Genomic DNA, 25,462 nt, shown 5'->3' with positions numbered 1-25,462 from the left:
AATACCTTCCAGCTTTATAGTGTCAAGAACAACAGAAAGTAAACTAGATTCCCATGTAATGTACACATGGGAAAATTTATACAGGAAATATTGCACCGGAAAAAACAATCTCAGCAATTTTTGTAAGAAAAATCCTGGGAGAATAATACATTCTGATGAACTCCTCCTGCTGCCTCTTTCATCTTTGTTCTACATCTAGTTTCATCTATGTGGAATAGGACTGGGGTAGGAAGATGAATGAATTATAGATTAAAACCTGCAATCTCAATGCTGACTTTTCTTGGTTATGCTGATCAAAGGCTTGTTCTCCACAAGAAGGAAGAAAGAGACTAACCACCAGTGACAGGTTAATTATTCATTTCTCCAATTCAGGTTTTGGATAAATTGGTTTATGGCCAACCCAGGGGCCTTGAGGAGTGTGGTAGGAACCACTTTGCACTCTCATTAGCTAGAAAACCTTCTGAAGATGCACTTAGGGCCTGTACAAACAGGCCAAAATAAAGCTGCTTCAGGTCACTTTGGAAGTATGCTGTTTAAATGACACACACATTTTAAGAGGCCCAAAGCTGCACCAAAGCTGCGCTCCAGTCCTTAAGACCAGAGCGTGGCTTTAGCACAGGTTCTGGCCTCTTAGGACACATGCATCATTTAAACAGCATACCTCTAAAGTGACCCAAAGCAGCTTAATTTTGGCTTGTCTGTTCAGGCCCCATATGCACATTAGTTATCCTGTGTGTTAGTCTGGATAGTTTGGATGTTTAAGACCAGGTTTATAAACAGATGAGCAATTATATAATTGTATAAACTGCACACTCCCTCCTCCTGGCTGTAGATGTGTTACAAATGCTCCACAATGGTCTGAATAGACAGAAACCAGTAAAAATACTACTAATGTATTTACAAGGTGATTACAAGTATAAGAGTGTGATATTGTGTATGTGGCACAGGAAATCATACACCTGGTATTATATTCACAAAATTGGGATGCTTTTGTTCTGGTCCATGTTTCTCCTGATGCATCTGTGGCTAAATGACTCTTGAGAATATGTTCAGCATGGATTTCATTCTGATTTTCCCAGCTGAAAATATCTTTGATTCACATTCCACAATTCTAGTTGTCAGAGCTGTCTTTCAGGTTTCAAGTCGCATCTGAGTAAGTTGTGTTGCATCATTGGCTTTTTTGAACCTTATTTGGGGATCTGTGGATGGTGATGTACTGGCCCTTGCTGTGTGACAAAGGGCCATATTGGATAGTAATGGATAAATGCTTTCTATTCTATATGTCTGCCACATTTGTATGTAAAGATGTGTGTGTGTGTGTGTGTGTGTGTGTGTGTGTGTGTGTCACAGTATACTCTAAAGATGGAATATTGTGTTGTTTTGGCTCCAAGACTGTATCCCGTGTTAGCATGGACCTGAAGGCCATCTATGCACAAATACATACGTACATGCAAAAATCCATACAGATAGATGTACACACGCTCACCCATGGACATCTCAGTTAATACAAATACACACACACACACACACTAACCTCTTAATCTACACTGAGATAGTTCTTTCTCTGCCACTACTAACAATGGAGAAATGCTACTCTGTCAGGACTGGTGAAGGTGACAGGAGAAATTAAAGTCTCTCCTAGGCTCCTGCAATTTCTACCAAGCCTACTATTTCTCCACTGCTGCTATCAGTGCAAAACTGTTTTGGAGATAGATGGGAAAGATTCCAGGAGGCAGCCAATCAATACTGAGCACAGCCAATTTTTCTTTTAGATGTACAAAACTTCTAGATTTAACCTGGAAAAGTTAAAATTTGGTTTAGATACCGTGAGGGTTATTCCAGAACAGGCTCATGACTCCAAAAAGGTTGTGTGTATTTTAATCCTTAGTCTCTAAAGGTGTCACAGCCCTTTTTGTGTTTCTGTTGCATAGCTCTGTTGGCTACCTTGCAGGAATTTAGCCACCATGATATTGCTGACCCTCTGATTATTAGAAAGAGTAAGTGAACGAGGGTGACTCTATAGTGTTTTGACCCTTAGGAAACTTATCATTGTCAGTCTCTGGGTTAAGGGTTATCAGGCATGACTGACTACATCTAGACAGTTCTTGAATTAGTCCAGCATTTATTGTTCCCATGGTACCAGCATAAGATGCATTCATCCTCTGCTCCCATTGCTGGCTGACAAAGGTTGGAATGGACTATGCTGACTGTATTGCTGGCTTCCCATGCCAAGCAATGATCTCATGCATTCCTTGTGCTATGATGCCTAACCACAGGAAGCTGGCCAGCAGTGCCTTCAACCAACTGATATAATAATGATGAAAAGGCAGATAAGGATTTCAGAAAGAGTAAGCAGCTATTTCAGCCTGTTGCAGCCACTATGTGAAAGGCTTTGTTGATTTGCTAGCAGGTCTAAGCATACATTGTCATTTCCAATATAGCTGGGCTGTGTACAGCAGTGATGACAAAGTTTCCAGGACTTTCCTTAGCATATGGAAGTCTTTAAATAGCCTCCTCCTAAATCCCAATCAGGGAGCAGCATATCCTCATGCTTGCTAGGTTATCTGGGTTTGTAAATTTGAAGGAGTGAGTCACTGTTTTGTCATTCTAGAGTTTTGGATCAAGACCTTTTTGTCTAGGCTAACCATAAGCTTGGCACCCTCTTATCTGGTGGACCCTGGTGCTGATAATGAACCACTGCTTTGCTTTTGTTTCAGTTCATAGAGACAGGAAGCATCAGAAGTTCAGGCTATATATTAAAATGACCCATAAATGACCATTATGTGTTTCTCAATACCAATCAGCCTTTTGAGGGAGGTGCCAAAGAATGTGAAAACCACAGAATTTAAGCAACAACAAAAGAAACCATTTTGAGACTATACAGACAGCACAGCCACAATAAAAACCAAGCTGGGAATTATGTGCTTTGGGATGAAATTAGAAAAATCCCGCCTCCTTTTTAGATGGTTTGATCTACCATTATTTGTGGTGATCATCTTGAGAAGCAAACGTTGCTTCTATTTTGCTAATGAGATACAAAGAGACTAATTAAAATAATCTGCCCAAGGTCACTATTCTTGTTGAACGACTTGAGTTGATCTGAGCCTTCTGTATTTTGTACTTTGCATTTTAATGGCAAGAGGTAATCCAGCAACAGTGAAGCTCTCCAAATAAGCACAATACACAATAAAGGTCTGTGGGACACTGCAGAGAAATATTTATAGACCCTTAAGCACATGGGGGACCAGTGTTTACATTTTTATACAGACAAAAGAAAAAAAAATACTACCCAGTTTGGAAATTCTGCTTGTTGTTGGATAGCTTATCTAGCTGATCAGCAGCATTTACCCCTATGAATCTATGTGGGGCTTTCATGCTTCATTTCACAGGCAGAAGCATAATATTTTTGTACCCTGGTTTCTAGGCATTTAGATGGAAGAATAGTTATGTCCTTTTTCTTCAGTTGATGTGTGCCCTAGCACACTAGAAGATGAGTGTTCAAAGTGCCAATGAATACATGCAGAGGAGCTAATCAGTTTACAGAGATTTAAATCAAAAGCATTATAAAATGTCATACAGTATTAACTGCATAGTCGTATGAGCTGCTGCTATTATCCCATCTGGGAACAGGACAAACATGCAGCTATATTCCAAATAGTTGTCAAACTGCAGTTGCCCTGACTTGGGAAAAAGAATATCACGTATGCCAGTAATAATAAACTGTGGCTTGAGTGCTAGGAAATGCTTTATCCCTGAAGTAGTCCTTTCTACTTGTGCAACCAGTGATTGCACTTTTAAAGATTTTATAAAAAGGCTCCAAGAAGGCTTGATGACAACTGCAAAAGTTTGCATGTAAAAGAAGAAAGAAAGGAGGATGCAGAGGACAGGCAATCTAGACATGCTTAGAACGGTACTATTTGGCAGTCATGTCACAGGACCTGACGTTGACATCCAAAGCAAATTTCAGAAGCCATTGCTAAAAGATATACTGCTCTGGTTGAGACAATTTTTTACTCCCAAAGCAGAAAGATTTTTTATTTGAAAAAGTGCTTCTGTTTGCAGTCCTAAACACATTTCACAATTTTTTTACTTATTTATTATTTATTTAAAAATAGTTATATCCCACCCTATATCCAAGGTTCTCAGGGTGTCATACAATAAAATCAATTTAGGATAATAAAATAACAAAACAATAATTTTAAAAGACAAAATATAAATCATTTATCACTTAAAAATAGACAATTTAAAACTGGTTAGAATAACGTAAAATAATGACAACCATAGCACGTATGCAAATATAATATAATTAATTAGGCCCCGAAGCTTTAATAAAAACCCATATTTTAATTTGTTCCTGACAACAGGGTTGATGCCAGTTGGGCCTCTGAGCTAAGGTGATTTGATAAGCAGTTTGCTGCAGATGAGAAGACTCTTTCCTATGTCCTCCCCCAAGGTAGTGTTCCCACCAGTGGAACACGGTAGAGACTCCTTTAGTAAACTATTGCTCTTGTGAGGAAGCTACAGTGGACTCAGCAATGCCTATTTCTGAGTAAACTGCCTGCGATTTGGATAATTAGTCACATTTTACTGCCCATGGATATACACACACGTTGACAGGGATGTCCTATAAGATCTCTCTGGATTTTTCTCTTGTTCTGTGTCATCAGATTTTCTGTCTGTTACTCTCTTTCCAAAAAAGTAGATAGACAGCTGGCTGAAGCCAGGGCTGACTGGTAATTTTACTTTGCTGAATGCAATTGTGAAGAAGGAAAAAAACAAACACCAAGGAGACAGAACAGGTTCCTCCTGAGCCTTGTATGTTCTGTGTTCCTCTGGGTTCACACTGTTCTTTGCAACACTAGCCAAGGCTTATTGTACTTGGCTGCTGATTCAGAAGCCTCAGTTCCCCAGAACCAGTCTCAACACATATGTCTTCCTCATCTTACTTGCTTTTTTTAAATGGCTCATATTCCTCTGACACCCAACTACCAAGCCTTGCAGCCCTTAACTGAATTCATGACAGGTGGAAGAGAAGGTGGTTTTTCCTGTGCAAAGATTGCACAGTGGGGATTGTTACTAAAGCTGCTTCTTATGCCAGAAATGCACCCATCAGAGTCTGATTCCTGTCCTGGGAAAAAGATACTGCTGCTGAACTCATTATTGGGAGTATTTGTAAGTATAGCCCTCTTTCACTCTCATTCAATAAAGCAATGTGTTTCAGGGGCAGTGGTTCACCCAGGAACAAATGCTGGCATGTGGTTTTATGGCATTTTAAATGGGAAGCAATTTTTAAGTTTTTCAGAACAGCAGGATTCAATATTGTGAACTGTAGCTCTGGTTCTTAGACTGTCAACCCAGCTCTCTGTGGAATGGCAGTCTCAGGACCCCAACAGACAGGCAAAAGGGATGGGTTTTCTTGATCAGGAAGCAGTTTATTATCCAAAGCCAGATATAAGTATGCACAAGGGTGTTTCATTATAGAAAGACCCTTTGTTCTTGCAAAGCTGATATTTTTATACTGTTATTTGTGGTTACAATAATGTATGCATAATCCACATTTATGTTTGAATACAAGCTACAATTTCAACTCCTCCTATATTGATTACATATTACACTTCTACGTGACATGCACAAGTTTATTTGGCACCCCAGGTCCACACCTTGGCCAGCTTTTTGGGTCAACTTGATATCTTCCTCTTGATATCTCCATCCTGTCTTCACAACCTCCTTGCTTTATATTTGGTTGAACACATCAATTTCTACAACAGTCACCCATCAAACACTTCCTTTTCTATCTTTCTTAGCTTAAACTAGTCTCTTGGTGAAGCGGATCCTATATTCCATTTCAAAACACAGACATCTCCAATTTTCATACTTTGAAGCTAGCAAGCTCAGCAAATTATCTCTTGTTCAGGCCTTGCCTTTGAAGCTTCTGGCAGCTGTCTAGTTCCAAAAATTCAAGGTTGCTGTGATAGCTATTTTTTAACAAAGTTGTCTGAGAAAAAGTCACAAAGATCCAGGGTGTGTTAGGCCATAGAAAATGGCTTCTTCAGACTTCATTTTAAGTATCCCCTCTCACAAGACCAATGGAGCCAGCCTTGGAGAAAGTAAAGGTGTGATGGTGATTGGAACATACAGATCTTTGGATCTGTCATGACTATGGCCTTGGTCCTAATTAAACTGCCCTTTTGCTATATCAAAAGAAAACTGTTCTTTCCACTACAGCACATTTCTCCTTCTTGCCCTCCTAGAGAATTTGGATCAGTTTGACAGCTGTTGTGGTTAAACTAAACTACTTGGTCCTTTTTGTCCCAATATTTGTGAGCTCAGATCCTTTGAGTGAAATGTATCAGGGCTTTCCTTTAGCATTTGGAAATGTAAAGATCAGATGAAACTTTTAAAACGTCTTAAATACATTTGCAATGTAAAATGAGACTTGGCTTAGTTTTGACAATTAGAGCCTGTATTTTCTGATGCTCTTACACTTTTGGCTGATCTTTTCCCCTTGCAGCAGACCTCTGTGTTCTGAAAAAGCCTAATGGAACCCTCTCTCTCTTAAAAGGGAAACATGCCTTAAGCACACTATCTGAGCATAAGTTGTTCAGCCCTGTTTTGAACTTGCCCTGCTTATAAACAAACTGGCTATTGCTGCCATTTCCAACCTCTTCTCATTTTGCAGAAAAAGGATGCATTCAGTACAGGAAGTCCTGCCTCCGGAAAGCAGAAGTGCCGCTGAAAGTCCCACTCTGCCCCCCCCCCCCCCCCGCACTGGATAACACTCGGTGCAGGAGTTCAGATGTCTTTGAGTTTCGGTACTCAGTCTCTAAAAGTTTCACTATCACTGGGCTAGATGGACTGAACATGACAGTTTTGTGTACCAAACAAATACTTTTAATTTATCCATATCTTCCAGTATGTGATCCAGATCATTTTACATTGCACTTTTGTACATATCTGACTGGGAATATCCTGATTAAGTAAGACTACTGAGTAGGCATGTAAATGATTGTACTATTAATCTGTTCATATGTATGGGTGTCATAACTTTCATATTTTTATTGGACACAGCATAAACATTTTTATTTTGTTGTGCAATCACCCTACCTCTAATACAGATTATTATTATTATTATTATTATTAACCTTTATTTATGAAGCGCTGTAAATTTACACAGCGCTGTACATACAATCTTTTTAATTAGACGGTTCCCTGCCCTCGGGCTTACAATCAAAAAGACATGACACAAAAGGAGAAGGGAGTGGTGGAGGGAAAGAGTAAGAGGTCCAGCAGTTCCTCTCTACCTCTGAGGCCTGGACCAAAGTTTATTTGGTCACATTCAGATCAGGGACGTAGCTAGGATTTTAGGAAGGGGCGGTCCAGACTAAGTGCCACCATTATAATGGGGCGTGGGTGCGGTGGTGCAGCAGCACACACCATTCATTTTTCTAATGGAAGGGGGGGGTCCGGACCTCAAGAACCCCCTCCCCCCTTGGCTACGTCCCTGTTCAGATGTTCCTGCCTTCCATCTGTAGCCCGCCTATGTTTTCCCATAATATTTTCTAAGTTTTTCCTGAACCCTCAAAGTTTATTGAGGTGGGAAGGATGGAGGAGCTGCACAGCTGCTTGGTTTGGCAGACCTGGGAGCTGTCACTCTGGAAACACTCTGGATGAACTGGATCCCAAGAAGCAGGAAAGTAACAAAGCAAAATGGAGGAATGCTCATATGATATCCATGCTGACTTCATGTTTTCATTTGATACAACTAGAAAATTGATAATCTCAGAAAGCAAACATTTTGAATCTGAGCTTTGGTCCACACCCAGACATGAGATTCTATTGTATGACAGGATTTTTTTTTAAAAAAACAACCACAGATACCTCAGGCATACCACTATTTTGTTTAGAAACAAAATAACTAGAGTGCAAGGTTTATGCAGTCTGTTTTTGTTGTTTCTCTACTTGAAATTCATATTCTCCTAAATTTTCTTTGAGTTTTATTTTTTCCTGTCTGGAAAAATACTGGTGATTCCATGCTATGCCTAATCTGAGTCTCAAAAGTCTATAAAAAAGAGTGTTGAGAATGAGTATTGGCAAACCTCCTCTGAATTAATCTTGCCAACAGAACCCTGTGATAGGTTTCCCTTAGGGTCATGATGAGTTGAAAATGACTTGAAGTCACACAACAGCAGCAGCAGCAGCAACAACAACAACAAGGGCTTGTTTATGTAAATGTTTTGGATGCTACCCAGGACTCCCAGGATCCTAAAACTCATTCATAATTCATTCAGTCTTTTAGGTCATCCACTTAATACAATGGCCAGATATATTCTAATATAGTATAGTTTAAGTCTGAGCCACCACATTCTGTACAGAAAATGCATTTCATTCTATCAAACTGACTTCTAATCTTACATTATATACAAGCATTTGTTAGCATTGGATACCTTTCAAAAAGAAAGCGCTATGGGTATCTGTTTAAAGGTTTACCAAATGTTCTCTGCAAAGTCACCCAGAGTTTTTCCATAACAGAGCAGGATACAAACAATGGCCTCCCAGAGTCCTAGGCCAACACTCAAATCACTGCTCCACACTGGCTCTCATAAACTAGTCCTACTGAACCCAATTTTTCAGCACTCGTTTTTATAAAGAGACTTTTGAGACTCAAATTAGGCATACCATGCAGTCACTAGTATTTTTCCAGACATTAAAAACAAGCAAAACCTAGAGTTAATTTAGGACTGTGGGTATATCAAGGTAGTTAATGCTTCATGAAGTTTTCTAGCTGTTTTTTTCCTACCTCTTTTCCCTTCAGTCTGATATGGGATTCATGACAGGAAAGACTGGGAATTTCCCGCTCCCCTGAAATATTATTTTGAAATGATATTTTGATATTACTTTATACATAGAGTGGCTACCACAGTGCCAGTAAGAGTTGTGTCTGCAACAGTCAAGGTTACTGTGTTGAGTCCATATTAGGGTTAAGCTGTTTTAAGACTGTCTGCTGTGTGACACTATTAAGCAATTTGACAGGTCTGTTTATAGTCCTGTTTGGACTGTAAACCTTGTAAGCCACAGCCAACAAGGTCAGTGAGGCTAATGGTCAGTGAGGATGGAAGCTGTAATCAAGAACATCAAGCAGTGTTAGACAACTGTTGGGATGAAGGCATTGGCTCTTCCAGGGAACTTTGGAGAGCTGAACCCCCTCCAGCTGTATGCCTAGGTTTTTTTACTTATTTTTGTCACTTAATACTCCCTCAAAACCCTTAGGAGGCATGGTGGGAATTTCTTCAGATATTTGACCCCATCTAACTGTTTGGTGCCCAGAAGAGGCCTTTTTTCCAACAAGAAGTGGCCCAAAAGTTAACTTCTGGTCACTTCCTGTTAGGAAAAGAGGCTTCTGGGACTAAACATGGAGAAATTGCTTCCACACCTCTAGGGGTCATTTGGGAGCATTTTGAGTGTGTAGTTATGTTTTGTTTTGTTTGGTCCCTGGAGGGCACAAAAACATTCCTGGGTCCACATATGGCATGTGGGCTGTAGTTACCCTACCCTGATCTAGAGCAACAGTTTGCACTCAGTTAAGTCATCAGGGAGGAGAGGTGAGAAGAAGACAGAATCTTCTCCTTCCCAGTAAGCTCAGTCAAAAGCAAATTGCTGCAACATTTCCTAGCTTGTGTGTCATAACATTTTTTTGTCTTGACCACACTTGTCCCACCTTTCATCTGTAAAATGTTGGAGGGTATGATATTCCTCAGCTTTCCCACATGTGTAAGTGGCATCTTAAAATGTCTGTTTTGTAATTTCCATTGTCTAAAACATGTAAAGGGTTCTGGATTTATTGATAGATGCTCAGCTTTTCTGCTTTTAATGCTGCCGTTGACATAAGTAATCAGTGATGATCATACTGTGACCTTTCAGGTAACAATTTCCACCACTTTTTAAATAATTTTGTTTTGGATGTGGGTATAGTTAATAATATTTGAATGTTGTAATAGAAATCAATATGCTCTCATCAAAACAAAGTTGAATATCATTTTCTCTCCAACATCATCAAAGGTGCCTGCTGGATTTTTGTAAAGTAGAACTTTTTTTTTAATTAATATATCTTTATTTTACAAAGCTTGCGTTTTTACAAGATAAATTTTTACAACAAGACATTTTTACAACAGGATAAATAAAAACATATATCAACCTATATCAACAAGCTATAAATCTGTTATATATTAGGCTTACACCTGAAAACTTTCCACAAGAAACTGTATAGTTTTATCTTTTAATTACAAATAAAAAATCTTGACTGGATTTTCTTATAAAGGTTTTTTTAAACATTGCTTCAATTCCTGGATGGCTTTTCCATCATAAAAGAGAGGGAAACCTGCCAGTCCCTCTGTCAAATCTATTGTGCACACTTTCCAGTTTTGCTATGATTACAAAATAGATCTGCCTTTTTAAAAGCACTTTTGATAACCAGATTGTCCTTTCCGTTGTTGAAAACAGTAAAATAGATTGATTTCTTTTAGGGGGTTGCTGCAAGTTCGGGATTAGCATTTGCAAATGATGCATTCCACTTAGACAGGCTTGGGCAATAATCTTAATGGTTGAAGGCTCAATATGAGGTACCGCTATCAGAGGTGACAAATTTCCATCCTGATGGAAACTACCTTCCTGTAGAAAAATGGCAAGTGTGTGAAGTTTATTCTTAGCCCATTCTAATCCATTGTATTGTCTGAACTTGCCAAAAATTGATGCTGTTGTGAAACCCCTAATTTGTGAAGTGCTTGCCCATTGCAACTAAGATTGTTTTGTATACTATTGCAGCCTGCTTTCCCCCATACTGATCCTATGCTTGAGGGTGCCTGTGTGATGGATGGATGGGTGGATGGGAGTCTGGAAGGATCCAGAGCACTTGAGTCATAGTAGGGATCAATGTACACTGAACAACCTACTGTTCCTTTTCACAGCTGGATACCTGAAGATGTTTAAATTATTTGCTTCTAATCACCAAGGGGCCAAAACAACTTGAACAGCATTTCCCTGCTAGTAGTATTCAAAGCATTAGCCATGTAATTTTGTTTAATCAAAAAGGGTATAAAAGAATCCAGTGGCGCCTTTGAGATCACCTGAGAAAAAGACATTTCTAGCATAATTTTTTGTAGATTCCAGTCCACTGCAAGCATAAGACACAAATTCCTTTTTTTTTTTTTTTTGGGGGGGGGGGGCAAACAGACAGGCCAAAATAAAGCTGCTCCAGGTCACTTTGGAGGTATGCTGTTTAAATGACACACACATCTTAAAAGGCCAGAAGCTGTCCCACAGCTGCACTCCAGTCCTTAGGACTGGAGCGTGGCTTTGGTGCAGCTTCCGGCCTCTTAGGATGCATGCATCATTTAAATAGCATACCTCCAAAGTGACCTGAAGCAGCTTTATTTTTGGCCTGTGTATTTGGGCCCATTTGTTTCAAAGGTGCTAAAAGTTTCTTTTATATCTTTTAAACATTTCCTTGGATTTGATTTTGTGAATCATGGTCCTGTTTTAATGGATTGTATAATGGAAGAGTAAAAGTGATGGCCATGCATATTTTTCATGGGATATGGAGTACCATACAGTTCATCTGCAATGGAATTTTCTTCTCCTCCCTTCTCTTCCCATGCCAGTTCTGTGTTGACCAAAATCCTACTGAATAGGAGTTTCTTCTACACAGAGCAAGTTTTTAGGGTATGCGAGACAGCTGGAGGGGAGAGGGAAATGTTACTCCCATCACCTGGTTCTACTGGTGAAAGCAGTTTTATCAGTAGAAGGCTTCCCTATACAAGGATTAAAAAAAAAAAAAAAGACTAGGGCGGGTTACAGACCGCCGAAAAGCGGCGGTCTGGCTACGCCTCCGCTTGTAGTGTCCGGGAGCCGCAGCCTTTAAACCGCGCAGCTCCCGGACACTGCAGAGAAGGAGTGCGGAAATCGCACTCCTTCTCGCACCTTGGAAGAGACACTGCAAGGCGCTAGTCACGCACTTGCGGTGTCATTTCTGGGGCGCGACGTGCGGACGCAGCACGTCCGCTATGTCAAGATGATGGCGGCCGTGTGGAACGGCCGCTGCCATTTTGTGCACGCAGAGTGCGTACTAGGGTTAGTGGGGTGCGGAAGCACCGCCCCTTCCTAACCCTAGTACACGCTCGTTGCGTACTTTCTGGCAGTCTGTAACCCGCCCAGGTTTGCAATTTTTATATTGAATTTTGATACTACTTTACTGTTTTTATTTTAATCCTTGCTTATGAGCTATTTTTGTGTCTTGTTAATGAGACATGAAGGCAAGGCAGTGAATAAGCCAGAAAACAAATACTGTATTCAAATCAGCTGAAGACACACTAGTTCACATAATCCACGAAATTTACTAAAGCTGGAAGTATGTTTAACTACACATATCATATATACTCTATAAATCAACCTGATATATAACTATACGTCAACCTAATATATAGGTTGAGGCCAAAATTATGGAATTTTATATGACTCATTGATAGGTCGAGGGGAAAATGTAGGACCTGTAACAAAAGATGTAAAGGATGAGAGAAAGGACAATGAGGCAAAGAACGTACAAAAGTTTGTGCTCACCCTGAATGCTGGATGGATGAGGAGGGAACTACAGTAAATCATGACTGTGTGGTATGTGCTGGAGGTGATCAGACACAGCCAGTGCAAAGAAAATGGTGACTACATAAGCAGTGATTATAATAATAAATTTTTAAATAATAATAAAATTTATTTATATCCCACCCCATGTGCACTCAGGCAATCAGTGCAGCTTACAGCATTAAAAATTATACAAATCATATCCCTAAACCGCCCTTTTTGGGCGGTCTGTATCCCGCCTAAGGTGGTTATATGACAGATCTCATCCGGCAGGCCATTCCATAGTCTGGGAGCGATAGCTGAAAATGCCTTTAACTTCAGTGTGATAACTTTGCCCGATTTTAACCCAGAAAAGCTGACAAACATATGCGGATGGCTTATTCACATCCTTCAAAGCCAGATTCTTCTTGGCACTCTTTTGTGGGAAAGCACCAAAGAGCTGCCACTACTGCCATTTTCCAGTCCAGTTATTCAAAAAGGTTAGAAGCCGTGCTGTGGCAGAGAGAGTAGAGTGTATCAGTGCTTCTTTTAGGTGCTTCCAGAACAGACTACACTCTTGCCTTTCGCCACTCTACTCAGAAAAGGGGATAGTTCCTTTTTTTGACAAGTTAAAGTAAAGTACTTACATTGACCTATGAATGTCAACCCAGGTTGTTTGGGTTAATTTTTTGACTAAAATTTCTAGATTTATACATGGGCAGATACAGTAAGCCCCCACCCTCCATTTTAGCAAGTATTATTGCCTAGTAAACATAATTAGGGTTGTGGACTTAGACATTCTTGATCATTTATGCTATAGTGCTTAAATTGACATTGGTTCACAATAGTTTCTTACAGCAATACAATGTTGTGAAACATGATGCAGCCACATCATGCAACTACGTGGCTGCAGTTCACCTTATAATTATTTATTTTTACTGGCCTTAAATGTGTTTGTGTTGGACTGTGATTTAGATTATTGTCATTGGGATGCCAAGATGGAAAATGAAAATTACTATCTAGTCATGGCTGATCCTTAAGACTTTAAAAGAGGTTTATCCTGAGAAATCCCATTATTTTGCTGAGGTTTTAGTACTATTCCCTCTAGTTTGATTACATAACTGTGACGTTCATTTCCATCTGTATGTTTGCTGTGTGTTCCTTGGTCCAAAATAAATTCACATCCTGTAGCTGTGCCTTTTGTGGGCTTTGATTTTTCCCCCCAAGGAGCTGAGAGTGAAGGTCTGTATAGCTGTATGTGGTATTAGTTCCCCAACCTGGAAAATCAGAGTCCTCTATCAAGACAAGCAAGCTCAGCCCACTCAAATCTAAATGAGGATTGGTTTCGTTTGTTACATGAAAGAAAAAGGTTCTCTTGGCCTGTACATATTACTTTGCCCATAGGTGTTGACGCAAGCATCTAAGAGTGCTGAGAGTGTTCATATTTCCCACTGATGTTAATGGGTGTTGAACGCTTAGTACATTGTAGGATTAAGACAGTTGAAAGAGCTGTCTCAGCATTCTTCTCACCTCTGCACTGAGGGTGAACTGAAGCTCTTCTCAAAAGGAAAGTGCTCTCTGCTACTTTCTGCTTCATGATGTTGGACAGCATTGGCAGCCAATCCTTCCAGTCCTCCCCCACACACTTACAAGTTGTTGGGCAATCCACCAACCTTTCTCCCAATTTCTTCATGATACACACACCCTCATCAACACAGTTTTATTCTTCTTTCTTTCACAAGAAGACTTATGTTACTAGTGTCCCGTGACTCTATCCTTACATTGCTTGCACCCTGTAATTCTCACCCCCCCAAAAAAAATTCACTTCAATTTCTTCCTGCTTTCTCTGTCTTCTTCTCCATCACGCTATTTCTCATTCCCTTGTGCTCTCTGCAGCCTCTGAAAAATTCTGATCACCTAGATCCCTTTAGATTGCCTATCAATTTTCCCCACCTCACTCTTCCCAGAGTACAAGAGAAGGTTGCACACAACATTTTTAAACATTTACAAAACTGAGAGATGAAGTAGTGATGGTTCCTCTGGTCATTTATTCCCCATGGCTACTTTTATCTACCCCTTCCCAATTGTGTTGGAGAGAGGATTTCTCCAAGCTAGAGAATTATGGTATGGGGCACAAATGACAAGACGAGAGAAGGGACAGGCAGGTGAAGTAGTGATTATCCTGTCATCTTCCACATTAGGATTTTAAAAGCATGTTAGGAATGCTCAGATTTTCCCCTAGCAATGCTACCAATTATACTAGTCTTCTTTTCTTGGATTCTCACCCCCTGTCTTGAGTTTGCTGTAAACAGTGTCCCTTGCAGTTTTTTCTCAGTATTCCTTTCCTCTAGCCCTATAATGGATTGTGGGATTGATAACTCCTCCTCACCTTTTATCTGCTGTTTCTGCCACCTATTCTAGTTTCCATGCTCCTTGGTCTACAGCTCCAAGGCTGAAGATACCAGTATAGATTTATTCTGAAACAGGCACATTTGAGAGAAATATACCCTGGGATGTCCCCCATGATTCTGCAACACAGAGAAATGAATAAGAGAAGCCCATTTCTGGTTATATTGGCCTGAATCTTTGACCCAGGTTCTGTATACATATGTACAATACATAGTGTTAAAACTCAGAATTTGTACACATAATGCATCATCAGCATTGCCAGAATGTGCATTGAGTAGTTTAATTCTTATTTCAGTTTCAAGTTCCTTCGTTATGAACAGTAAGGTCAAATAAATAGGGAAAGCTTATTAGATGTGGAAGTGAAGGCCCACTCTCCATTAAATCCTGCCTTGCAACACACACATACACAACTGCCTCTGTTCAAGTCTCTCATCCAAGCTGATTGGGTTTTCTCAGGCACTTGACCTTATTTGACCTTGCTGCTTGTGTCAGCAGTAACTTTGCCAGACTCATCTTGTCATGCTGACAGCTTTTGGGGTGCCCTTCCTCCCTCAGACACTGCTTGCTAAAGGAACATAAAGCTCATATAATTCAGACATTCCATGCTACTTCAATATCATTATCCAGTCAGGCTAAGGAAATTGCTTCTTTTGTGTGTTAATTGAGGGAACCTATCAGCTCCCTGGGGTGCTTTGTCTACATAGCAGGCAAGGAAAATGTATTTTTAGCTGTTTCCAAGGTTTTGTTCTAACTTGTATATTCATATTCAGCAGTCAGTCATCCATGTTCTTTCTTCATCCAAAGAAATGATACCCTTTCCCTCCTTCCCTTTCCTCTGTGAATAACTATTGGTTTCTTTTGAGGGAGGCTTTACAAGCTGTGATGCAACAGAATGGGTCCATTGCACTGTATACTGTGTGGTAATAACTGGATACAGGTCATTTTGTAAAAAAACATTCCTTGGACAGAGCTACATGTTACATTTGATTTCATGACTCAATTAAAGGATTATTTTTTAAAGTGCAGTTGTAAGATCAAGAGAAGAGGAGAGGGTTTTCCTAATCTCGGGGTGCTTTTAAACCAACTGTAGAAAAGATAGGTTCTTTCTTTTCTTTTCTTTTCTTTTCTTTTTTTGACAAAAAAGCAAAAAAAAAGCCAAAAAAGTGTAGATGTTCCTCCTTAAATTGCAGCTTCAACACTTGAATTCTATAAAAAGAAAACAGAAAAAGTCTGCAGAGTTGCAGAAGGGCTATAACTGGAGCTTCCAAACAACTTTCACAAGCAACACCATACAGCAGTAGTACTCAAACTTTTTACCTTGGGCCCCTCTTTACATCTGCATGTGGATGTCACACACACACATTGACATAGTATATGAATAAAAATATTTTGTTTATTTATTATGTGTATTTCCATTTACACATTCATGTATATTAATATTTTAACATTGTATAAAGAAACAACATTAAAATTAGAACAGTTTTATTTAAGTAGATTCAATATTCAACTTAACAGATATATAAATTTTACACATAAAAACATTTGAGAAGAGGAGGAGGGAACAGAGACTTCAAGTCTTGTCCCCCCCACCCCCCGAACAATTCTTGCACCAACATTTGAGAACCACTGCCATACAGCGTATTTACCAAGTTTCATTTTAGCCCTAAGTGCCGATGGTCATAAAATATGAAAAAAAAAATGTGTTCAGGTGAAGGATGGGAGGGGCAGGTGCACTTGTTAAGGAAGATAAAGGAATGATATCTATAGTCTTCTAATTCCTAAACTGTTCCTTTGAACCAGGACTGTTTAGAAGCTTATGCAGTGCACCTGCACCATACACGGGCTTGCCATATGCAGACTTGGCATCACGCGGATGGCGAACCCCCGTTAAATGAATGGTGCATGCACATGGCATGGCAAGCAGGAGCATACCACCATTAAAAATAACAGGGCTTGAAATCCCACAGTATTTCTTGTATGTGCAGAGGAGGAATCTGGAATAGATCCCCTGTGTAAATTGAGGGTCCACTATGTTTGTAAGGGGCTTTGTTTTAAAAGCAAGGATAACGGGTAATCTATAGAAGCTGTTATTGAGAGGAGGGATGGATTCATTCTAGACAGAGGCCAAAATCATCTTTGGAGATGGCTGGGTGTAAAGTTTCCTCAGTCCATAGTTTGGGCTCCAGAGAGGGAAGCAGTAGCCAGGCAAACGATAGCATAAGCAGGCTTTCTCAATGCACCACCAAGACTAGCCAGTGGCTATTTGAGTCAGGGGTCTTCCATGTATATCATCACCAGCACAAGATCAAGAATTGTATCCAGGCACTGTCCAACAGCCATTGGACTGTTGAGCAGAACTTTTGCCTAAGGATATACTGGGTATCACACAGTGTTTCAAAAAGCATACCCAGTAGTCAGTGTAAAACCCAACAGGTCTGGCCATACTATTTTTTCTGCCACGTGACTTGGATTCCTTTTATTGCATCCATGAAAAGTCACCTTTTTAGACTACAACTCCCAGAATCCCCAGCCTGGACTTGTAGTACAGAAAAATAACTTTTACAGATTCTACTGTGTAATCAGTGTGTTCTGTCTGGGAACCTATCATACTTCCTCTGAAGATCTCTCTCTCTCTCTCTCTCTCTTTCTTCCTCTCCCTCCCATCAAAGCATATCCTAATTTTACTTATTTCAACATAGGAAATAGGTAACAATCAGCTCAGGGGTCTCTTGATTTAGGAATTTACTGCTGCCCTCAAATGGAAATTTGAGTCCTACAACATCTAATAGGCCATAACGTCCTCAGCTCAGCCACAATGAAGACCCTTGTTGATAAATATTACGTAGATATCTTTACCACCACCACCATATGTTTTCTCTCCTGAATATATCCACAACATGTAGTTTGCATTGTCCCTTCCTCTTCTGTTTCCTAATAGCAATGTCTTCATTTCTAAAAAGGTTACAGACTGTCCCCTTAAAAAGGGGAACCAAATGACCCTGTAAATGTGCACTTCATGGAAACAAGTTCAGATGCTTCTCTGAGCTGGTGATGTTTCCTCTTTCAGCTTTATGAGAGTTACTGTTTCTGGGTTGCTTTTATCTTTACTGTAAGCAAAAGAGTTTGTATTGATGGGGAGGGGGGGATCCATTTGCTGCAGGTACCAGTTCAGTTGCTTCAGGTTGATAGAAGATGAGGCAAAACCTTTCATTCTCTTCTGGGCCCTAAAAAGCCCCTGGACACAACAGAGGAACTAAAACAGGCTGGCAGGCAGTGTTTGTAAAATCTGCAGTTCTTTTTTTTTTTATTTTAATATGCTGTGGTAAGTTTGTGGTTGCCCTGTTTGATGATGTGTGTGGGTTGTTTTTTCCCCTCTGCTTGCCTCTGTCACCCAGCAAAACACATCAGTAGGATGTCTGTATCACAAAGATACAAGTAGCCCAGGCAGATCCTCTGTTACATTTTGGACATTCTTTGGCATTTGCTTCCTTGTATTTGTCCTTTGCTTAGAGAAAAGAAACCAAACCACCATTTCTTTGTGGTTTTCTTTGCCTTAACTCAGCAGTGAGGCATAAACTACTATGAGAAAGAAGAGAGTGCTGGAACTGGATGAACATTGGAAGGTATGGTGTGAATTAAGGTTGGCTTGGCCTGGCCTGACCTTCTAGGTCAGCTGTTTCCAAAGAAAAGCTGCCAAGGATTTGGGGGATGTGGTTGGACCCACACCTAGCAAGACTGGGTAAACTGTCTGGGGCATAGAGTTGGTGAGCCCACAAAGCTGAGCGCTAGACCTAGCACCATCTCTTTGCTTCTTTGTTTTCCCAGCACCTGGGGTGAAGGAGGGGCAAATGTCTTCTGTAATCCCAATAATGGGACCTTGCGTATATAATTTAAGGTAAAGCTTTATAAAGTGGGGTGGGCAACTGCAGTGAGATGGGGCAAAATTTCATCTGGCTTTCTTCCTCAGTGGGCCACAGCAACCCAAAATGCCCCCAATCAGCTGTAAGACTAACTCAGAAATAACTAGAAGTCACATCCAGTTTTCTTTTTCAGTTTTTTCTGGAGGTTGGGGGGGGGGCATGGAGATAAATCAATTATTTCTTCCAGCTTGATCATTTTTGGTACACATCATTTAGCAACCCAACTACATTGGGTTGTAACAGTCCAGTTTTGTCAGATCATTTGGAAGAAGGCTCACTCCCACCAGCCTAGCCTTAGTGGGGGTTCGAATCCCCCTCATTCCAGGATCCATGCCCATAGAGGCATTTTAAGTGGACATGGAAGTGACACGGGTGTTAAAAATTGGGGTTGTACTTTCCTATTGAAAGCAGATTGTTTCAAAATAGTTATTTGGGAGTTTTCAGAATTGTTTTTTAGTCCTGGTAAAATAGGAATAGCATAGTGCTTTCTCAAACAATGCCTCATTAGATTGAAAGCAAGATGAATAGGAATCTGTATGCTACTATGACCAGTATATAGTATAATTTGACCCTGATGTTTTCTGGCTTTTCAAGTATTTTTGCAGACACTTACAATATTTGAGAAAATGTTTTAAGGTACATTTTCCCATGCTGGCTGATAATGATGGGAGTTGTAGTCTAACACATTTTAAAAGTATCATATTTGGGGAGATTGATTTAAAGTAAAAGAGATGTTTATTCTCTCTCTAAGAAAGATTAAGTCAAAGTGTTTCATGGTAACATTTGAAAAGTGTCTTTCAGTCTTCCTGTAAAATCTAGTTTATTCAGTGTGAATTTTATTCAGTGTGAATTCAAGCATTTCACTTGCTACAAGGGCAGAAGGTAAACCCAGTGAAGTTCTTTCATTCTATGCCGAAAACTATCAGAACTGTTTCTGTTTTTTTCTGTTTAATGGATATGCTTTTAAGTGGCATATATTGATAGTTAAATTGTTTTTTCATGTTTGTGCCTTTTAGTGAAGTGTCTTATCTTTAGCTGTTTTGAGTCCCAGGATTGGTAAAGAGTCTGGATACAAAAATGGTGGTGGTGATTTACAACTCAGGAGTGTATGTTTCAGGTAGAAGAAGAATTGCCATATAACTTTATGGCTTATCATTTGATAATTGAGTGAAATCACTATTATGTTTTAGCTGCTGTGGGACCAGCTTTGTAACCACATGGATGTGATATTTATCAATTGTATAGTGTGAATTCATTCTCAATCAGGGCAGAAAATTTTATAAGGAGATAAATCTGTAGCAAGGATGGGGAATGTTTGGCCTTCCAGATACTTTGGACTAGAACACAGTTATCTTTGGCCATGCTGAGTGGGGCTGATGTGCATATCTAAATATATGAAGGGATGCATATTTCTCCACCTGATGATACTCTACAAAGGTCCTGATGTAGGTCTTTACTCTGATGGTGAGCTATTAATACAGATATTTATTGTATTTAGTGGATTGGTTCACAGCCACTCTTGACTACCTACAGGGATGTACTCAATAATAAACATAAACCCTGCTCAGGCTTATGGCAGGGCGATTGGATCATGACCATTGGCCATATTCTAACTTCCCCTTTTCATGCATACAGCCTACAAGTGTACACTGAAATGTGTGAGGAAATAGAGAATGCAGTGTTTAAGTGCTGTCCTCCTTGCACCCACTCAGTTTGAGTGCCTGAACAGGGCTAATACGTGAGCTCAATTAGTGAGCTGCAGTTCACATGGCTGTGCCAATAAATCATGCCACCATGATCGTAGGAATTGCTGTTGACTATATCTTTGATTGCCCAGTTTAGACACGACATTTATCCATATGAACAGGCCCTTAAACTGTTCATTTCTTCTGTGTAGGAAACTTCTCTGGCACTGCACTGTTGTGACAATCCTTGAAGGGCCTAGGGCATTAGAGAATCTTCCATAAAGACAGGGTGCTATTAAAATTAGCCAGCATCTGCTGAATAAACTTCACTTTCAGCATCTCCTAATTACAAGCCCAAAGCCATTCATGTGCCACATCAGTTTGTGTAATAATTTGCATAGAAAACAAGTGGTGAGCATTTAATATTGCGTTACAAATGGGGGAGCAGTATTTTCCAAGAGTTTATGTTATGTTTTAATTCGGGAGTAGAGTCCCTAGATTGAGAAGTAGATTTTCAGTGCACATCAGGCCAGTGGTGGGTAGGCATTTTGCTTTTTAAAAACCTTCATTAATTGTAACTGTATATATTAACAATATATAATGAGTGGTTTTCTATTATTCTTGTGTCAGAGGATAGCCAGAAGAATTGTTTCTTGCTAAGCAAAATTAGAACATATAGGAGCAGTAATCTCAAAACTGTATCCTTGGGTTCTTTCTGGTCTCGCCCTCCCCCTCCCCCTCCCCCTCCCCCTCCCCCTCCTATGATAGATGTGGCAAATATTTATTAGTGGAGGGGCCAGATTCCAATTTGAGAAGGATGTTGGCACCTGGATGACAACAGTGGGAAGGGCATTATATGGAGCCAAGGATAAAGTAGAAAGGATCAAAGCCAGTTGTATTTCTTGCCATTCTTTGCTGCTAAGAATACAAAGGACGACTCAGTTCTATGCATATCTGCTCAGGAGTAAGCCCCAGCGCAAAACCTTTCCCATTTGCTCAGTTCTGCTCAACAGCTTTTCTCCTTGCTAACCACAGCTTGGTTCCATACAGGATATTAAAAATAAAATGCCTTTCAATAGCCTCTTCATCTCTAACAGCTGGTGGGTAATAACAATAGAAGCTTGTGAGCAAGGGGAAATCCATGTAGATTCCTTCACCCTGTTTTAAGATTTTACATAAGGCTCAATGCAAAATTTAACTCTTTTTTACCTGCATAATACTGTATAATCAAGCTGATTCTCAGAGGACCATGAGTCTGCTTAGGATCCCTGGATCTGTTCAGGTGGCCTGTGGAGGAAAATAGATAAAAAGGACAATACACAAATGTTGTTTGTTGTTATGTGCCTTCAAATCATTTCTGACTCAGGGCGACCCTAAGGTAACCTTATCACAGGTTTTTCTTGGCAAGAATTATTCAGAAGCAGTTTGCCTTTGCTTTCCTCTGAGGCTGAGAGAGTGTGACGTCCAAGATCACCCAACAGATTTCCATGGGACTCAAACCCTGTTCTCTCAATATCCTAGTCTAGCCCTCATAACACAAATGTTCCCACCACCAAAACCCATAAAGGTTTCTAGAGTTTGCATTCAAAGATAACATACTTTTTGACATTTCATAGTAAAACTACTAAAGCTTTCTTTCTATGAGACTCCCAGAAAACAATCAGATTATTACAAACTGAAATCAAAGTTAATACATCTCTTTAAGCCAGAATAGTCTGCAATTCTGATTGCTTTGTACTTGTATGTTTTTTAAAGCTGTTTGAATTCATTGTGTTATTGTAATAGGAATTATGCTGCATTTCATATTTATGGGTGAAAAAGAAAATATAAAAAGTTGTATTTCTTTCTAGGGATGTTTGTGGGAATGGGACTCCTCCACAGAATTTCAAAAAGACATAATTACTGGGAGGTTGATAACTGGAACATTTAGATACATTTTATTAATTAAGTGATTGAAAGTCAGATGATTGACCTAAAAGGTGATTTATTTTTTCCAAGGATTTATCCAAATTTTGATTCATGTATTTCTGCACTCTTTCTTCTTTTCTTCCTCAACCCCCCCTTCCCAATAGTTGGATAAAGGGGATGTGAGTCAAATCAGCCTGCCTTCCAATACAAGCCATGGTGATGCCGATGGCAATATTTGCCTTGACGTTCCAGATGGCAATCCAGATCCACAGAGGACAAAAGCTGCCATTGACCATTTACACCAGAAGATCCTCAAGATTACTGAGCAGATCAAGATTGAACAGGAGGCCCGTGATGACAATGTGGCTGAGTACCTGAAACTAGCCAATAATGCTGACAAGCAACAAGCCTCTCGTATCAAACAGGTCTTTGAGAAGAAGAATCAGAAGTCAGCCCAGACTATCGCCCAGTTGCATAAGAAACTTGAGCATTATCACAAAAAGCTAAAAGAGATTGAACAAAATGGGCCTTCACGACAGCCTAAAGATGTCTTCCGGGACATGCACCAGGGCCTCAAGGATGTAGGAGCCAATGTCCGCTCCAGTATCAGTGGCTTTGGAGGTGGTGTAGTGGAGGGTGTCAAGGGTGGACTGTCAGGCCTTTCCCAAGCCACACACACTGCTGTGGTTTCCAAACCTCGTGAGTTTGCGAGCTTGATCCGCAACAAATTTGGCAGTGCAGACAACATTGCCCACTTAAAGGACACACTGGATGATGGGCACCCTGAAGAGACCTCACGGACTCTAAGTGGCAGTGCTACCCTGGTATCTAGCCCCAAATATGGCAGTGATGATGAGTGCTCAAGTGCCACTTCTGGCTCAGCAGCAGGTAGCAACTCTGGGGCGGGTCCTGGTGGTTTGGGTAGTCCCAAGTCCAACACATTGGACAGTCACCACTATAATTTTGAGACCATCATAGAAGAACTGAGAGATATTAAGGACATTCAGTCACACCTTGAGGACTCCATGGAAGACCTAAAGGCCCAGCTGCAACGAGACTATACTTACATGACACAGTGTTTGCAAGAAGAGCGTTACAGGTAAGAGTTGTTAAATGAGTCTATGTTTATCTCAGATAGGAACCTGATATTCTTCATGTCATCTCTGTTAATTAGTCTTGGCATTGGGAGCTAAGTGCTCTGTTTTGCCTTTATATTGTGTTTCTTACAAGTTCATGCTATGGAAGAGTCATGCCATAGAATCATAGTGTTGGAAGAGGCCACAAGGGCCATCCAAAAATACACAATCAAAGCACTCCAGACAGATAACTGTCCAGCCTCTGTTTAAAAACCTCCAATGAAGGAGATTCCATCACACTCTGAAGAAGCATATTACCAGCTCTTACCATCACAAAGTTCTGGCTAATGTTCAGGTGAATTTTTTCCCCTGTAGTTTGAATCCATTGCTCCGTATCTTAGTCTCTGTCTGGAGCTTGCTCCATCTTCAGTATGCTGTTCTTTCATATATTTAAACACGGTTATTGTGTCACCTCTTAAACTTCTCTTTCTCAAGCTAAATATACCCAGAACCTAACTGCTCTCCATAGGACATGGTTTCCAGGCCTTTTACAATTTTGGCCACCCTGCTCTGGACATTTTAGCTTGTCAATATTATTCCTCAGTTGTGCCCAGAGCTGGAAACAGTATTCCAGATTAAGTCTGACCAAACAGAATAGAATGGCACTATTACTTCCCTTGACCTAGAAACTATATAGCCTAGAATCTCAATGGCCTTTTTTAGCTGCCACATCACACTGTTGACTTATGTTGAGCTTGTGGTCAACTAAAACTCCTAGCTCTCTTTCACATATACTGTTGTTAAGCCAGGTGTCACCCATCCTATATCTATTCATTTCATGTTTGCTGCCTAAGTGTAGGACCTTACATTTTTCCTATTGAAACTCATGTTATTTTTTGTTTTTGTTTGTTTTTTGCCTTATAGTTTGTTGACTATAGTAAAGGCTTGACTGACTGACTGACATTTTGTTAGTTTTGGTCCAGCTCTCTAATCTGTCAAAGTCATTTTGAATTTTGATCCTGTCCTCTGGGTATTAGCTATTCCTCCTAATTTGTTATCATCTGCAAAGTTGATAAACATACCCTATATTCTATCATCCAACTCATTGATAAAGATGTTGAATAGCACTGGGCCCAGGACAGAACCCTGTGGCACCCCACTGGTCACTTCTCTCCAAGATGAAGGTGAGCCATTGGGTTCAGTTAGCCAGCCAATTACAAATCCTCCTAATGGACACATTGTCTGGCCCACATTTTACTAGCTTGTTTGCAAGAATATCATGTGGGACCTTGTCAGGTTTTATTGAAAGATAAGCTACATACAGTACCTTCTCTTCATTTTCTTCATCTACCAGGTTTGTAATGATAAAAAAAGGAGGTAAGATTAGTCTGGCATTATTTGTTTTTGAGAAACCCATGTCAACTTCTAGCAATCATGACATTCCTTCTAAGTGCTTACAGACCGTCTAATTATCTGCTCTAGGATCTTTCCTGGTATCCATGTCAGGAAGACTGGGCGGTAATTGTTTTGGTCCTCTTCCCCCCCCCCCCCCTTTTTGACGATGAGGCCATTAGCCCTCCTTCAATCTGCTGAGACCTCTCCTGTTTTCCAGAAATTCTTCAAGATTAGTTTCAGTGGTTCTGAGATAACTTTTTCCAATTCTTTATGCAACATTGGATGTAGTTTATCTTGTCCTGGAGACTTGAATTCATTTACGGTAGCCAAGTATTCCTGTGCTGCCTCTTTATCTATTTTGTGCTGCATTTCACCTTCTGTTCCATTTTCTCCAGGTTGAGCACTCTTCTCTTTTTGGGAGAAGACCGAGGTGTTGAGTACTTCTGCTTTTTCTCTGCCTCCT

General features: G+C 40.2%; 1 protein-coding gene across 6 annotated transcripts in view; it reads left to right on the top strand.

Moving 5' to 3' along the window:
• Positions 1–25,462, top strand: part of LOC149315983 (transmembrane and coiled-coil domains protein 2-like) — a 120,266-nt gene that overhangs the window by 78,731 nt on the left and 16,073 nt on the right. For 4 of the 6 annotated variants that reach the window (XM_089514529.1, XM_089514531.1, XM_089514535.1 and 1 more), the window contains one exon: positions 22,693–23,627. In XM_089514529.1, the coding sequence (XP_089370655.1) occupies positions 22,693–23,627 (935 nt within the window). Of the gene's footprint in view, positions 1–5,023; positions 5,173–18,584; positions 18,639–22,692; positions 23,628–25,462 lie in introns of all 6 variants that reach the window. The other 2 variants (XM_089514534.1, XM_089514533.1) reach the window with 2 other exon arrangements.

The sequence above is a fragment of the Sceloporus occidentalis genome, unplaced genomic scaffold, assembly GCF_023333645.1.
Source record: "Sceloporus occidentalis isolate IW3139 unplaced genomic scaffold, rSceOcc1.0.p SCAF_3, whole genome shotgun sequence".
Lineage (NCBI taxonomy): Eukaryota > Metazoa > Chordata > Lepidosauria > Squamata > Phrynosomatidae > Sceloporus > Sceloporus occidentalis.
The sequence above is the reverse complement of the archived record's forward strand: the minus strand, read 5'-3'. Positions and strand labels throughout refer to the sequence as shown.